General features: G+C 40.4%; 1 protein-coding gene across 1 annotated transcript in view; it reads left to right on the top strand.

Moving 5' to 3' along the window:
• The window catches only part of si:ch211-266k8.4, a 90,684-nt gene that overhangs the window by 7,000 nt on the left and 67,732 nt on the right, over positions 1 to 15,952 (top strand). The window contains exons 8-9 of the mRNA XM_034142143.1: positions 5,923 to 6,037; positions 9,347 to 9,464. Coding sequence (XP_033998034.1) covers positions 5,923 to 6,037; positions 9,347 to 9,464 — 233 coding nt within the window. The remainder of the gene's footprint in view (positions 1 to 5,922; positions 6,038 to 9,346; positions 9,465 to 15,952) is intronic.

Raw genomic sequence — 15,952 nt, forward strand, 5'->3', positions numbered from 1 at the left:
TCCTTCTTTGCTCACTTACGTTAGCGGTGTCGTAAAACCGTGGGAAAATGTAAAATATGATGCCGAAGAAGAAGACTCCAGTGGCCCCAAGAGGTCAACAAAAGATTAATTTATTTTCTAAGAAGGTTTGTACACATCATTCTCACAGTTGTAAAATGGTGTGTTCAGTTAACAAGGAAAATAATTGAAATAAATTCTGTCAGAAAATAGTGAATTAAGGGCTTGAAAGGGGACTCTACAATTTAAGATAAGATAAGATGGACCTTTATTAATCCCCGTGGGGAAATTCAGTAGTTCAAACAGCAACAGGGTAAGGGTGAAAAACAGGATAGCACAGATTCACACAGATTAATAAAATAAAAAATAAAAATATTGAAAAACTATGAAATAAGAAATGAATATTTTTTTTTTAGCATATATTATTATTATTATTATTATTACATGTTAGACGCTTTTATCCAAAGCGACTTACATACATTCAGTACTGTGGGCAATCCCCACAGGAGCAATTTGGGGTGAAGGGTCTTGCCCAGGGACACAACGACATGCTGACTGCAGTGGGACTCGAACTTGCTATCGCCTGATTCAAAGTTCAGTGCACTAAGTTCATCGCACTATCCCACTGAGCCACAGCCTCCCCAATTTATGTACTGATGGGCCTGAAAAGGGGTATGTAAAATAATTTTAGGAAAAAAAAGAAGGGGGGGATTGAAAGGGGGGGTATACATATTATGTACCAAGGGGTTTGAAAGAAAAATATCAAATTATTTCAGAAAAGAAAAGAAAAAATGCAGAAAGGTTTGTGGGGACGAGTCCCTAAAATTCATGTTGACAAAAATCTATAATTTTTCTGCAAGAACAGGAGTCTGAACAACAGCCTGAACATGCTGAAAAGGGTCCTCAGAAAGTCCCAGAGTGTGAGCAGAACGATGACCTCGTCGAGAAAGCCTCTGCTCAAAGGCCATGTTCAGTTATCTCACCAATGGCTGGTCCATCTAAAAAGGCCAAGAGTGACATCGCCCTGACACCCAAAGCCAAATATGAGGTCAAGAGGAAAATAACATTTATTGAGTCTTAGAAAACCCAGTTTCCGTGGGTAAGATGTGTGGACGACATCATGTTCTGTGAGGTCTGCAGAGAATATCCATCCATTGCTGACCAGAACAGTAAACTGTACGAGGGTGTCACAAGGTCAAAACGCATTGAGACACTTCAGTCACACGAGTCCAGCAAATATCACCTTCTCTGCATTAAAAGGAAAGAGGTCACAGAGAAAGGCACAGGGCCAATGTTTGTGGCTCTCAAGAAGCAGGCAGAAAAAATGGACGACCAACTGAAACCCATGTTCAACACAGCGTTTTATGTCGCCAAACAAAAGCTGCCTTTCCGTTCGTTTGAGGGCCTCATCGAACTTCAAGAGAAGAATGGCATTAAAATGCCGACACAGTACCGGAACGACAAGGGGTGCAAGGCATTTGTGCCGGCCATTGCAGAAGTTGAGAAGGACAGAGTTACCGAAGACCTCAAGATTCTTCGCTCTGATGGGAGATGGATCCACAGATATATCTGTGACAGAACAGGAGAATGTATATGTTAGGTAATTATTATTTTTAATACTATTCTTTTGTAAGTGCATATATTGTCTTATTTAAGTTACATTTTATCTCCAAAAGGGCCTTTTTGTTTATGAATCATTAATTCACAATTATTTTATTGATGCATTTTATTTGTTTTAATTTTCAGCTTAACTTAAAAGTTTGTAACAGGTAAAGTATATAAATAAATTGTTTAAAGCAAATGAAGGTGAAGTTGCTTCTTAGTGGAGTTATTGTGAAGTTGCGGGAATTGTTGGGGCATGTGCTCATTTCGATTTGGTGTGCTCCACATAAGCTGGAGCTGTCGCTCCTAGATGCCACCAAAGCCACTGACTTTGTTGACATCGTAGAGAAAGTGGACCCTGTCTACAGATTCTACTATGGATCTGGTAAACGTAGGATGGAGGTGAATGCCATATCAGCCGTTATAGACGAGGATCCTGTCTATTTCTCAGCACCCTGTGGCACTAGGTGGATGGCGTCAAGACTCCGGGCCTACAAGGCTGTCATAAAAAATTACAACTCCGTCATCCTACACATGGAAGAGGCTTCAAACAGAAAAACAGAAGAAGGAGCTAAGTGTGTGGGGTACTTGAAGGTACTGAAGTCTGAAAAGTTTGTTGATGGGCTCCACTTTATGGTAGATGTCTTAGAAGTGTTGGGATTCTGGCATTCCAGAGTAATGATCTGTCCATTTATGATGTTGATGTAGAGTTGTGTGAGGCCAGGATCAAGTTGGAAGGCCTTAAGCATAATATAGGTGATGTCTACACTGCCTACATGGCAACCTGCAAGGATGGCAAGTTTGACAGTAAGAACAATGGACACATCACTTCACTGAAAGGAACAGGTATTCCAGAAACAGTGAAGAATTCCTTCTTGGAGAATTCTGTGAAGTTCCTAGAAAAGAGATTTTCCTTCCTGAAGGATACCCCTTTCAGTGATTTCCCTGTTCTTGACCCCAGGAACGTTCCAAGATCAGACGTACAACTAGTACATATGGTGATGTTCAGGTTATGAACATGGTGACCCACTTCGAGTCTGTTCTCAGTGAGGAGGAGGTAACAACATCCCTAGACAGTGGCCAGCTCTCAAGGCCAGACTGAAGTACAGGCAGAGGCAGCCCCCCAAGGAGGTCATAAGTGACCTTCTCACTGAGAACCACCCAGATGTGAAGGACGTCCTGGTTCTGGTGTACATCATGGTCACCCTTTCTCCCTCCTCTGCCGTGGAGCGTGGATTTTTCCCTCATGATCCTCATAAAAACATCCAGAAAATCCCAGATGACCAATGAAACTCTGGGGTCACTCATGAGGGTCAGCCACATCACCACCACAGTGGCAGAGTTTGACCCAGAGCCAGCCATCCAGAAATGGAAAACCTCTGCTAAGACCAAGAGGTATGTCAAAGCTGCCCCAAAGCCAGCTGCAGTGAACAGCAACTTACCTGTGCCTGCTGCCCCACAGCCAGCTCGGGAGACAGCTGCAGTGAACAACCACCCTAAGCCTGAAGCCATACATTGCTGCTACTAGCAGGTCTACTAGTCCCACAGAGGAGAAAACATTATATTGTTAGTACTTAGTTGTTTTATCTTATTTTATATCTGATATTCATATGATGTGCCTTGATGGTAGAAGTTGAGAAACCAGACACTGACACTGCTAGGACTACTACTAGTCTAGTGTATAATTCTTGCCAAATATGAACAAATAAACAATAAAATGTTACCTACAGTAACCCAGATTCTTGTATGCTTTATGTTGATATTTAATAATATTTAAAATAGGTGCAGCAATGCATGCACAAAATATAGCTATGGACGTGAAACATTTATTCGGACAAGTAAATTGCCAAACTCGCTTGTCCATGAACAAGTGCTCTAAAAACGTTTTCTTACACTGTAAACCCTGCGAGAGAGAAAGGTTTGAGCTCTATACTGTTTTAGAAATAAAGCTTGAAATGGTTGGGAGCATAATATGGCATTTAATCACCGCAGCGTTTAGCTGAGCTTCTCCCGGTAGAAATCTCTAGCAGGGGAAAGCTGCGTGACGCTACAAAGGGGCGTGGCTAGCAGCATACGTTCCATTTAAAGCAGAATCAGCCTGTTTGCAACAGGGCTGCAAAAGAGGGGTATGAGCAGTATGAGGCATGGCTACAATGGGTGATCTGTTCAGTATTTTAAGCAAAAAACTTCACAGACATGTTTTGTATAGGTATGGCCCTACAATATATGTTTCAAATATAGCATAATAGGTCCACTTTAAAGTAAAATTAAGAGATCGCTCTCCACAGACCGATGTGGTTGTTTGCTATTACATATTGCAACGACAAGACTTGCACGTATTGAAAGTCTCTTTGGATAAAAAACACAGCTAGATTGTATGTTATATAATGGAAGATGTAGAGCAGTGATTCAAGATGAAGAATATGTAAATATAATGAACTGAAGAATGTCGATGAAATTGATTTTATGATAAGCTACAAACATTGTTTAAAATATTCTTCTCAGAATAAGATTTCATCAAAATTGAGGCTTGAGCTTTTTTTTGATATTATGATTTTTGGGTCTTCCCTTTCCTGTAGTGTTATACAGGTTTGTGTGCATGTAAATGGTCTGCAAAGGCTGAAATCCCTGTGTTCCCTGCAGAGGGAGTGTCTCTCCGCTGCCTGAAACGCTAACCAATCGGAGCAGACTGGTTTCAGACAGAGGTGGAAAGAGGTGCTGCAGCACAAGCTGTGTGAGAAACTAAATGCTAAACTATGGTGACATTATGCAGCGAGACATCAGAATGCAATGAAAATTCAAATTGAGGATTTGTATGTAACCCTTTTTATTTGTCACACACATGTACACAGCGCAGGACACAATTCGACCTCTGCATTTAACCCATCCTAGTACTAAGAGCAGTGGGCAGCTATTACACAGCGCCCTGGGAAAATCAAAAAGTAAATCAGCGTGTAAGAATCGTCATTGTGAGAATGTTTATGTCAGTGTTTCACTCAAAGCACTGCTGTGCCAAAGTAAAGCCTCACCACGCCACTAGCATTAGCTGTGTAGGGTCTCAGTGTACTTCATCAGAAGTGCATGTTGGATGTCCGAACCGCTTCAGACAATACCCCTTAGTCTCCTTAAAGTATGATTTATCTCAATTACAGTTATACAAATATATGGCCTTCTCCTGAGCATTCTTCTTAGTTGCAGCCGCTCTGTTCAAAATGTCTAATCCAAGCACGTTTTCACTTTGATGCATCGATTTGTGTCTTTGAAGAGGTTGCTATACTTTGCCAACGACTCAGCAAGCCTGGGAGAAAAGCTGCCCTTTCGGAACGCACACGCACACGTACACGTACACGTACACGTACACGTACAGATACACATACTCATACACACACCACAGGGGCTTATTGTTGGCACAATAGTTAGCGGCCCTTATAGATTACAGATCGGTGGTCAGCATTTCTTTTGGAATAGAGCCGTTCAGTAGAGTTAAGCCGAACTAGCTATAAACAGATTTTTGTAATTGGGCTGTACTACCAGACCTGAGCAAACACACTGAATGCAATTTAGACACAAAGGACCCATATTATTATAATCTTACTTTGAAGGTCCACAACGAGCTGTTTAAATAAAACACCAGCAATTAGTCTGTTGGACAAATTAAGAAATTCTTTAAACTTACATTACATTTACATTCGTTTTTTTTAATTAAACTTATTTACATGTTTTCTGACCAGTGTAAATATACACTCATGGTATAAGAAAACAAAGTGAGTTGAGGCAAGAGGGAAGAAAGCATAACTTACACAAAAGTAGCCCTCCCGTAAGTTAAACAATTATGTTTTTGGTCGAAGACCTCGTATAAAATATTCAAGAAGAAATACCTAAATTCTTCTAAAATGTTTATGTTCAGCGACTAAAAATAATAATATTGTACCAGGGAAGAAAAAAAAAAAACATGTCATACAAATTAAGATTGCAAAGCAATTTTCTATAATTATTTTCATAGATTCTCCAAAAACCATGCAAGTCTGTGTTTAATTCTAAAAATACATATTATTGATTAACTAATAAAGGTCAATATTATAATTGGTCATTTACATGAGTTTGTGTAATCTGTAAAATATTAAACACTTTCATACTAGATTGCAATAGATATGTCTTGGAAGGCTGTTCCAGTTAGAAAGTCAGTGAAGGAGTTCAGTAGTTGAAAGCCAATTGCAGACACATTTCTGTCTGTCTGGAATACATGTTTGCCCTTGCGAAATGACCCCCCCCCCCCCCCCCCCCCCCTTGCCCCTTCCTCCCCTCGCCCCTTCCTCCCTGCAGGAGTCGGTGGGAGTCCTGTCAGTCCACTTTGTGATGCCCTGGTTCCTCACACTCTTCACTTCCCTGCCCTGTTGGGACTCTGTGCTGGCTGTCTGGGATCTCATCATTCTGCATGGTGCGTACACACACATGCACAAGCACACTCATAAAACACACTGACATTTGTGTAATTGTGATTATTTTTTCACATTTACATAGTGCCAAGTCAGGAAAACGATTGATTAAATACACAGTTTATTAAGGACAAAAAAAATACATAACTCTTTAATTTGAGCGTTATTCAGTTTTGTCCATTAGCGTGATGATCAGACTTGTTTTATGGTTTGATACCTCACGTACTGTACCTAATTGTCTTTCATCCTCTCTCTCAAATGTAAATAGCTTTATTGGAACGACTATAATTACATACAATATTGCCAAGGCATTGTACAAATAATGGCAATTACAACCTCCATATATATATATATATATATATATATATATATATATATATATATATATATATATATATATATATATATATATATATATATATATATATATATATATATATATATATATATATATAGAGAATATACATGTTTTTATACATTCTTAACAAAAGCTGATTTTTGACACACATGTTTTAAAACTTTTTTAAAGGAGAGGTGTCATGCTTTTCCGGTTATTACCCGTCCCCTTGTGTGTTATGAAGGTTTTTATGCATCTAAACGGTGTGCAGAGTCAAAACCCTCAAAGTACACCCTATAGCGAGTAAAACTCTAACACAGAAAATACCTCCCCAAAACGCCTCGTTGGAGATACGTCATTGTCCATTTGATTCTTCCGGGACGGCATGATGTCAAGCCGTACCCGGAACAAAATGGACCAATCCGTGGAGCCGTTACGTTAAGCCCCCGCTGATTGGTCCAAATTGACCAATCCACGGACTTGCTCACACACACATCTGTGTGCAGGGAGCAGGCAGCTCAGCTGATTTCTCCTCCCTGGCTGCAGGCTGATAACAGACAGTTGGCAGGGATGCAAACTTGTCACCTTTCGGCGAAATTCGCCGTTTTGAATCCAAAATAGGTCGTTTGTGTGATTCATGTAGATCTGCAATAAAAATATTTTCGGGGTATGGGGGGGGTCTGGGACCCGGAGTAATCTGCGGCCGCGAGCTGTTATGTGCCATCATGACACGCATGGTGTTCTTTTTTTATATATTATAATGCAGCGCGAGCTGTGTGCTCGAGTCTTCCTGCCTGTCGGCTCTGCTCATGGATGTATAATAAGGCTCTGCCGCTCCGCTATGATGGTCTAGCTTAATTAGCTACATTACCTACGGGTGCGTTCGTTAATATTAACTGTGCGGTCCGGAGTCACTGTGGCACAGACTGGACCGCTGGTGAACAGCTGTTAGAACGGGCCGTTCAGGTGTTCAGATCAGAGCTCCCTGTCGGAGCGGCAGAGCGTGATGTGCACTGAAACGTTTTTCTGTCGCAATATAATCGTTGAGCTAGCTAACTAACATACATTGTCACTATCTGCTAACGTTAGCTTTAGCCTTCGTTTTCTAATCGTTTTTTTCATAGGCTATAAACGGAGGTGGTATAAGTATATATCTTGTACTTGAGTAAAAGTAGAAGCACTCAGATCTTGTACTTGAGTAAAAGTAGAAGTACTCAGGTCTTGTACTTGAGTAAAAGTATAAGTACTCAGGTTTGAGTAAAAGTAGAAGTACCAGAGTGTAGGAACAATCCTGCAATCAAAATGTTCCTCAAATAAAAGTACAAAAGTATTATCATCAAAATATAGTTAAAGTAGCTACAGTAAAAGTAGAAGTACTCAGATCTTGTACTTGAGTAAAAGTAGAAGTACCAGAGTGTAGGAATACTCTGTTACAGTAAAAGTACTGCATTCAAAATATTCCTCAAGTAAAAGTAGAAAAGTATTCTCATCAAAATATTTTGAAAGTAGCGACAGTAAAAGTAGTCATTGTGCAGATTGGTCCATTTCAGAATAATATATATAATATGTTTTATAATGATTGATCATGAAAGTGTTCTCAAAGCTGGTAAAGGTGCAGCTAGTTTGAATGACTTTGTATACTGCAGGGTAGCTTGTGAATTTACTCCAGGTGGAACTAAAGTCTGATTTAAGACTTGATTATATTTCACATCATTCATCCAGATCTGTGAAGTAACTAAAGGTATTAAATACATGTAGTGGAGTAAAAGTACACCATTTACCTCTGAACTGTAGTGGAGTAGAAGAACAAAGTAGCAACACATTGAAATACATAAATAAAGTACAAGTATCTCAAAATTGTACCCAAGTATAGTACTTGTTGAGTTTATGAACTTAGTTACTTTACACCAGTGGCTATAAAGATAGAAAGACTAAGCCTTGCACAGAGGCATGAAAATACATTTTCAAAATGCTCAACAGTGCTGCCAAAATTATAAACTGACTGCTACACAATTAAAATAAATGCTTTTATATATTTCTATTAGATGTGACTCTTTGGCGTTTCTGTTATTATTAACTGCTTTAGTTGTTCTGACTGCTAAAATCCTCTGTTATTCCTCATTTTAAAGCCGATATTCCGTGGGGTCGGGGGGCTCGGATCCTTGTCACCTTTTTCATACCTGATGAGTTTGCATCCCTGAGTTGGGATCGCGGCGAAATTCTCTCTGCAGACCCATTCTCACAGCGTTTATCAACCTTTTTCTTACTCAATATCAAGCCACACTTATTGTTTTTACTTCGGATGTGAGTTTGTGTGTGCTCAGGATGAGTTTGGCTGTGTTTCGCTATGTATCCTAAACAAGGAAACAACACCTCCACGGAGCTCAGCGCGATTCACAACGTCCCGACCAATCAGAGCACACTGTGCTCACAGGGAGGGTGGGGGCTGGAGCTATTGGAGCTACAACGAGCCGTTAAAGGCAGAGCGTGAAATTCAGTGAATACACGTAGTTTACAGAGATGCTGTATGAGAAACCAATGTGAGTTTGGAAAAATGCACAGTATAAATCTATTCTAGTATACCTCAACAATGGAATTATGATCAGTGGAAATGGCCATGACACCTCTCCTTTAAACATGAACAAACTAAAAAGTTCCCCAACTCCTAGTGCCACTTTCTTAACCCCTTAAAGTGACCAAACAAGAAATGTTACAGGGGAATTGTTGATTATTGTGCAGGATATAACTGATGGTATATACATATAATATATAAATATAAATAAAAATAAAATAAAAGCTATGCAAGATATGTGAGGCCTGGTGTAGATGGAGCGTTTCAATCTGATTCCCTCATGTTGGGCCACACAGAGACAAACTGTCCTGCGAGACTGCAGCTTATACATTTTGCTTCTGTTTTGCATTAACAAAGCAATAAATATGTACACTAATTTTATTTTTCTGTCTCTTTCCTCAGGTCTGTCAGCTGTGTTCCGTATTGCTCTCACCATCATGGAGCTCCTGGAGCCTCGCCTGATGGAGCTGAATGATGAGGGAGCAGTGTTACCCCTGCTGCTGAGAGTTCCTGTTGATGTGTAAGTAATGTCAGGTTCAACAAGTTTCAATTACCGCCTGGTCTGTAGGAATCAGTTTGACCTTGTTCGTTCTGAAATTCGTATTCTTAATCTGGCTTGACACGCAAAACAGACTTACTGATGATATTCTGCACAAATACACACATTTTAATTAAGCAAGCTAAAGCTGGTTACATCCCTAGCATTAGTCCATATTGCCAAACAGGCGACACACTGTTTCACACAACGTACTTGTCATTAAATCGGTAAAATGATGATAAAAATGCGATATACATTTTATACCTGCATTACTGCTAGTTTGTTACACTTTCATTATTATGTCTGTGTCACTTACTTTATACATTTTTTCATAGCTTTTGATCACATGAAAATACAGAAACACAAGCAAATCACTGCAACATAGCTTCATACAACATACATTCTTTAACGAGCATTAAATATAAAATATCAAAAAGTCTACTCGCAATTAACCTGCAAAACACATTGACAGATTGTGTTCAGAACAATACACACCTGTCATTTAACCTGTAAAACATTTACAACCGCTGGTTGTTTTTCACTTACACGTTCGTTATACATCTATGTCACTTACTATACATTTATCTTTTCACAATGTTTGGTAATCTGAAAATACTCAGGCACATCACCGCAATGTAGCTTCATACTGTTGGCTAAATATTACACATGCACATATCAGAAACTTGCAGGTTAATCTATTACAAAGAAATACAAAACTGCTTCTACAAAATAACACAGTAAATACAAAATAACACATGTCCATTGACATTCTGGTGTCCATTAGGTCCCACACATATGTGACTATCCATAATCCACATTTTGTTTTGGACATGTTGCGTGTGACTAGTAGCCATGAATATCATCCCAGACCACCCTCAAGAATGTGATCAAGTCAATGGGCCTTCTAAAGAATGTGCAGCACAGTTCTCAGAGCCCAATTTCTGGACTCAGTCCTTAAAAAAACCCCAGGCAGCTCATGAATATCAATCAGCTCATCAGGACGGGACATATTTTGACATCAAGCATTCCAGGAAAAGCAGAGTGTCGTTGTTTTGCTCTGGTTGTCTTTGTACATGTTTGGATTAAACATCCTTTATGCTAAATTAGTTGCTTCAATGGCAGCCCATGCTGCATTCAGTGGGACCCCTCCCTGTCCATTTGTTGAATATAAACGTGACATGCCGACGGACATGTTTTGTTGACATGGAGCCGTCGTTATGGCAACTCAGCAGGGTCACTGGGTTTTGTATACAGCCAGTGTGTGTGTGTGTGACCGACTGGTGCACACTTATCCAGTTTATCATATTTGTTTTTAATAGATAAGCTGCCTTTAACTGCTTACATTTCACCCTCGCGGTCTGACTGTTTGGACCTGAGTTTGTTTACCTTGGACAAAGATCTGTCCAGCAGACTCTGGATAAATGGAGGCTTTACATTTCCATAAACGTAGCTGTGTCCCAGGCAGTGATAAAGCACTTTATCATGAGTCGGGTGGGGGGAGTAGGCGTGCTAGGTACGTACCAATGTCTCGCAAAGTGGATTATGAAGGGCAAATCTTTAGGATTATGAAGGGGAACAGCTAATCAACTGTTTACCATTTGATTTAAAGGGGCCCTATTTTGCTCATTTTCAAATGTAATATCTGTATGTAGTGTCTCTACTGTGACATGTCTCTGTTATTTAATGTTCAAAAAGCTCTTTATTTTTCTCATACTGCCTGTGCTGTAGCACCTCTTTTCACCCTCTGCCTGAAACCAGAGCCCAGTCTACTATGATTGGTTAGCTGGTCGGCTCTGTTGTGATTGGTCAACCGCTTAGGCCCTTAGCCTATCACGTACAATGTGTTGGAGCACTTGCCAATAGAAACACGAGTATTACATAGTGATGTCACTATGTTGTAGAAGTAAACAAAGGATTCCAATTTAAGTTTTTGGCAGTGGGGGTCTGTGTGGGAGAGAAACTCCCTCTGGAGGAAACTTTGGGATTTGAGCCTTTGCAGACCATTTACATGCACAAAAAAGTAAAACCCTAAAAAGCATACAGTTGCAATCGAAATTATTCAAACCCGATTGCACATTAGGTTTATTGGCAAAAATCACAATTTCTCTGCTGTATGCAATAAACAAATTACACATGAACTGTTTAAGTAGTTCAATGAAAATAATATTACAAGTGTTTTTATCCAAATTCAACACAAAATGCTACTTTTTAATGACTACTGCAGTCTCAAAATTGTGCAACCCCCTTTCTCAAGAACACATGGTGCAACTAATCAAGGGCTTCATTAGTTCAGCTGTGCTTGATATAGGACACATTAGGGGTGTAACGGTTCACAGAATTCACGGTTCGGTATGTACCTCGGTTTGGGGGTCACTGTTCGGTACAACAAGAAAAAGCAAAAAAAAGTCCCAAATGCATAATTCCAGGTTTGTTGTTATTTATTTTTGAATAGTAGTGCAAGTTTCAGTATAAAAATAAGGAACTCAAACATTTTGAATAATTAACTGTGTTACACAGTGAAAAACAAACCACAAACAGTACCACACACACACTCAGATGGCCATATTATCTATAATGGCTGATGTCAAACAAAAAAGTGTCATCAAGCTGTAAAACTAAAAGGAATGTCTTGAAAATATTACAAAATAAATAATAAGAAAGTGTTTCCAGGGTGCATAGTCGTTGAAATATATATATGCCAATAGCTTCCGTTATTTATTTTGGTCTCTCGCCTTTCATGTCTATTGGCTTCTTAAAAACAGCGGGGATAAGCTGTTGAACTGCTGTTGTCTTTTTCCGGGCTCCGGAGATTGGCAAATCTGGGTGATGCCTTCTGATATGATTTAGCATGTTTGGCTTGTGTTACCATTAGCATACCGCACTGCTGTCGAACAACGCCGACACACCGTCCTCGTCCGATCCACCACTCGCACTCCATTGTTATTGTAGTCCACAGGGAACCCGAAATGTTCCCACACAGCTGATTTAAAAGAAGCAGGTGGTTCTTCTAGCTCCTGTCTGTTATCTGAAATCGCCATACTAACTTTTCTTCTTCTTGTATTTTGTTCGTTTTGTTGTGTTTTCTTCTTCTTCTTCATTTGTTGTTTAAGGGCAGCAGGCAAAAAGCTTTTAGTCGCAATACCGCCCCCTGGATTATATATAGTGTAAAGGCCCTGACACACCAGGCAGTCACCAGAGAACTCGCAGACGCCGCCTGTTGCGTCGCCGTGTTCTCCTGCGTCTTGGCCATGTGTCGCACTGGAACACACCGCAAAGACTTCAGCCTTACCAGCAGGCGGCGGTAGTGTGTATTCGTCATTCAAAATAGGCAACAACCGGAAGACAGAGAGGAAGAACAGACCGCGTGATATAAACAAACAACAAATAGCGTGTGCGTTCCATTTTCACTGTCTTCCATCGAAAACATGTTTTCGTGCGTACCAGCCATTGGAGTGTTGCTTGTGGAAGACATTCTCAAGCAACAGTCTCTCAAGAGCTTATATATACAGTCTATGCTCAAGAGGCGGAAGAGAAGAATTAGGAGAAACCGCACTAAATGGGTGAAATCATGGATACTACAGCGAGAAGCTCATGGGGCTTTCCCGAACCTGTGTCGAGAGCTGGAGTTAAATGAGATTTCAGATATTTTCCTCAAGCTTTGGTAAAGTGTATTCTTTGAATGCAGATTTGGGTTCTGCCTGCTCTGTATTAATGTCATGTGGATTTTCCTGTCATGTTGACAGGTTATCATCATGTAGGCGTTGATAAAAGCTCATTCTAATGTTGTGTTATGTGTGTAAGAAGGTACGAAATAAAGTTTTGCATTGCCTATCCTGCTATTTGTGTTTATTCTTTTAATCACACAGCGATAAGAAACAATAACAATGTGCCTACATAACTGTCAGTTGCAGCCCTAGCATTAGTATTGGTTATAGTAACAGCTACAACATTAAAATACTTCTAGGCAGATTGGCAGTTTTAGTAGAATATAAAATACATGAATGATGAAATGAGCACATAAAGTGCAGACAAACTATAAAATCACAGTTAATAGACCTGCATCTGATGATCGCAGTGTTCTGGCGGGTGTGTAGTTTATTGAGTCAGCAATGTAGTAATGTATGTAATGTAATAATGGCCACTTCTTGCTAAATTTACATTTCCATGTGATGCTTTTATCCGAGGCGACTCACAATAGGTAAATGAACAGTAGTAGACAGTATCTCATTTACTTAGACACTGTACTTAAGGACAATGTTGAGGTACTTGAGACTAATCCTGCAACTTTATACTGACAAATAAACCGATGAGATGAAAATGAATAGCCGTCTGTGTTGTGCCTTCTTAAATCGTTTGTTTACGTCCCTCACTTCCGTTTCGCTTCTCATTCGCTAGCTGAACAGCCAATCAGAGTGGTTTCTTTGTCTGACTGCCTGTTGCCGACGCATGGCATTCAACATGTTGAATCGGCCATGAAAGGCCAAATAAGGCGTGTCACGACCGACGGTTTGGGACACACCAAATAGAGTTTGGGCGACAGGGCACGCTTCGTCGTCCGACTAACGAAGACGGCCGATTTCGGCCTGGTGTGTCAGGGCCTTAATGGTTACTGCCCTGAGTGACAGACTATTTTCCCTTCATAAAAAAGGCGTATTCGTCGTGTGACTGCATGTGACGTCCGAACCGTGACGGTTCGGGACGAATACGGATTCCGTTACACCCCTAGAACACATACATACCTGGACTGGCTAGGGGTTTGTTGAGTGAGGTTTAATTGCATTTTAGGAAAAGTCAAATGAATTGTCTAAAAATTATAATTTCCTTGCAAAAACAAGGAAAGGGATACAAGCAGATAGCAAAAGCACTGACTGTTCTAAGAGATACAGCTGGAAACATAGTTCACAAGTTCACATTTAAAGGAACAATGGCTACACTACCTGGACGTGGCAGTAAGAGGAAGCCATCAGCGGCTGCCACCAGATTCCTGAGGAGGCAAGTGGTCAAAAACCCTCGAGTGACTGCAAAACACCTGCAGCAAGACTTGGTGGCATCAGGCACTGAGGTTTCATGCTAAACACTGGAAGGCTCCATGATCAGACTCCAAAACGAACACCACTACTGACCCAAAAGCACCTGAAATGGATGGATGTATTCAGTCAAGTTTCAGGAAATCTTGGGAAAAAATGTTAGCTGTCTGTGAGGAAGCTGAAGTTTTGGCGTCATTGGACCTTCCAACAGGACAATGATCCCAAGCATGCCTCAAAGTCCACTAAGGCTTGTTTTCAGAAGAAGAAATGGAAGATTCTAGAATGACCGTCACAGTCGCCTGACTTGAACCCAATAGAAAATCTCTGATGGGATTTGAAGAAGGCAGTTGCAAAACGCACACCCAAGAATATTATTGAACTGGATTGCTAATGCAATGGGGGTTTAATAATGTTGATTACAACTGTAATAGGACCGTTGCTGATTCATCAGCAACAGTTCTAGCCAGCTTTTATACTGTAACAGCACAGAAGGGTTTCTACATGTTTCTGTGCTATAAGGAAAGAACCAGACATTTTGATGAATGTGTGAACCTCTGCTGTTTGTGCATGCATCAAGGGCAGCATTGACAGTCCCATTCTGTTCTAGCTCTGGTGTTTAGTGGGCAGCCTGCCACAACGTCACATTGAGAAGTCCTTTTTCGCCTGCTTGGCATCATTATGAAAGCCTGTTCAGAAGTCAACACTAAGTGGTCCGACTGTCTCCCAAGGCAGGATCCCCTTACACTGGGAAGATACTGTGGAAGAAATAGAGTAAGTGTAGAAAAAAAAGAGAAGGGACGATGAATGCAGGGACAGAAGTGGATAGAGAGAAGATACACTAATTAGCGTAAAGTTGGGGGAGAAGTGAAGAAGGGGAGCAAGGCGAGATCTTTTGCATTTTCTTTTAAGGATCTCAGCTTTTCTACTCTCTGTGAATGGTATAAATAGAAGTTGTCATCCATCCATATAGCCCATTCTCATTAATGGTTGGTTGAGAGGCTCATCCATCTATTTGTCTACACTTGACTGTCAGTCAGCTGTCACCTTAGTCACAGGTGGCAATATTGACTACGGCACTAGACACAAAATAGCTCCACACTCTATGGATGGAATTATTCAGTTTCTGTTTGATGGTATTTCTCTTTTTCCCTAAAAAATGTTGTTGGACTCCAAACACGTGCACAGATAGACCCCAAAGGGGGCTTGAGCATCTGCCCTTTGGCCTACTATAAAAGAAGGCCCCTTTTTGTAAAATATGATTTATAATGTTTGTTTTTTTAGCACACACCCAGTTCCCAAAGGGTTAACAACACAAAAGTTCCAAGCTAATCGTTATACAGAGTTTTTAACACAGAAGTGCTTTAGCCAATCAGAATGCAGATCCTTCAGTACCGGAGGCGGGCTAGTCAAACGCGAGTTGACAGTGAAGGGCGAGATCTGCTG

This window comes from Trematomus bernacchii, unplaced genomic scaffold, assembly GCF_902827165.1.
Source record: "Trematomus bernacchii unplaced genomic scaffold, fTreBer1.1, whole genome shotgun sequence".
Taxonomy (NCBI): domain Eukaryota; kingdom Metazoa; phylum Chordata; class Actinopteri; order Perciformes; family Nototheniidae; genus Trematomus; species Trematomus bernacchii.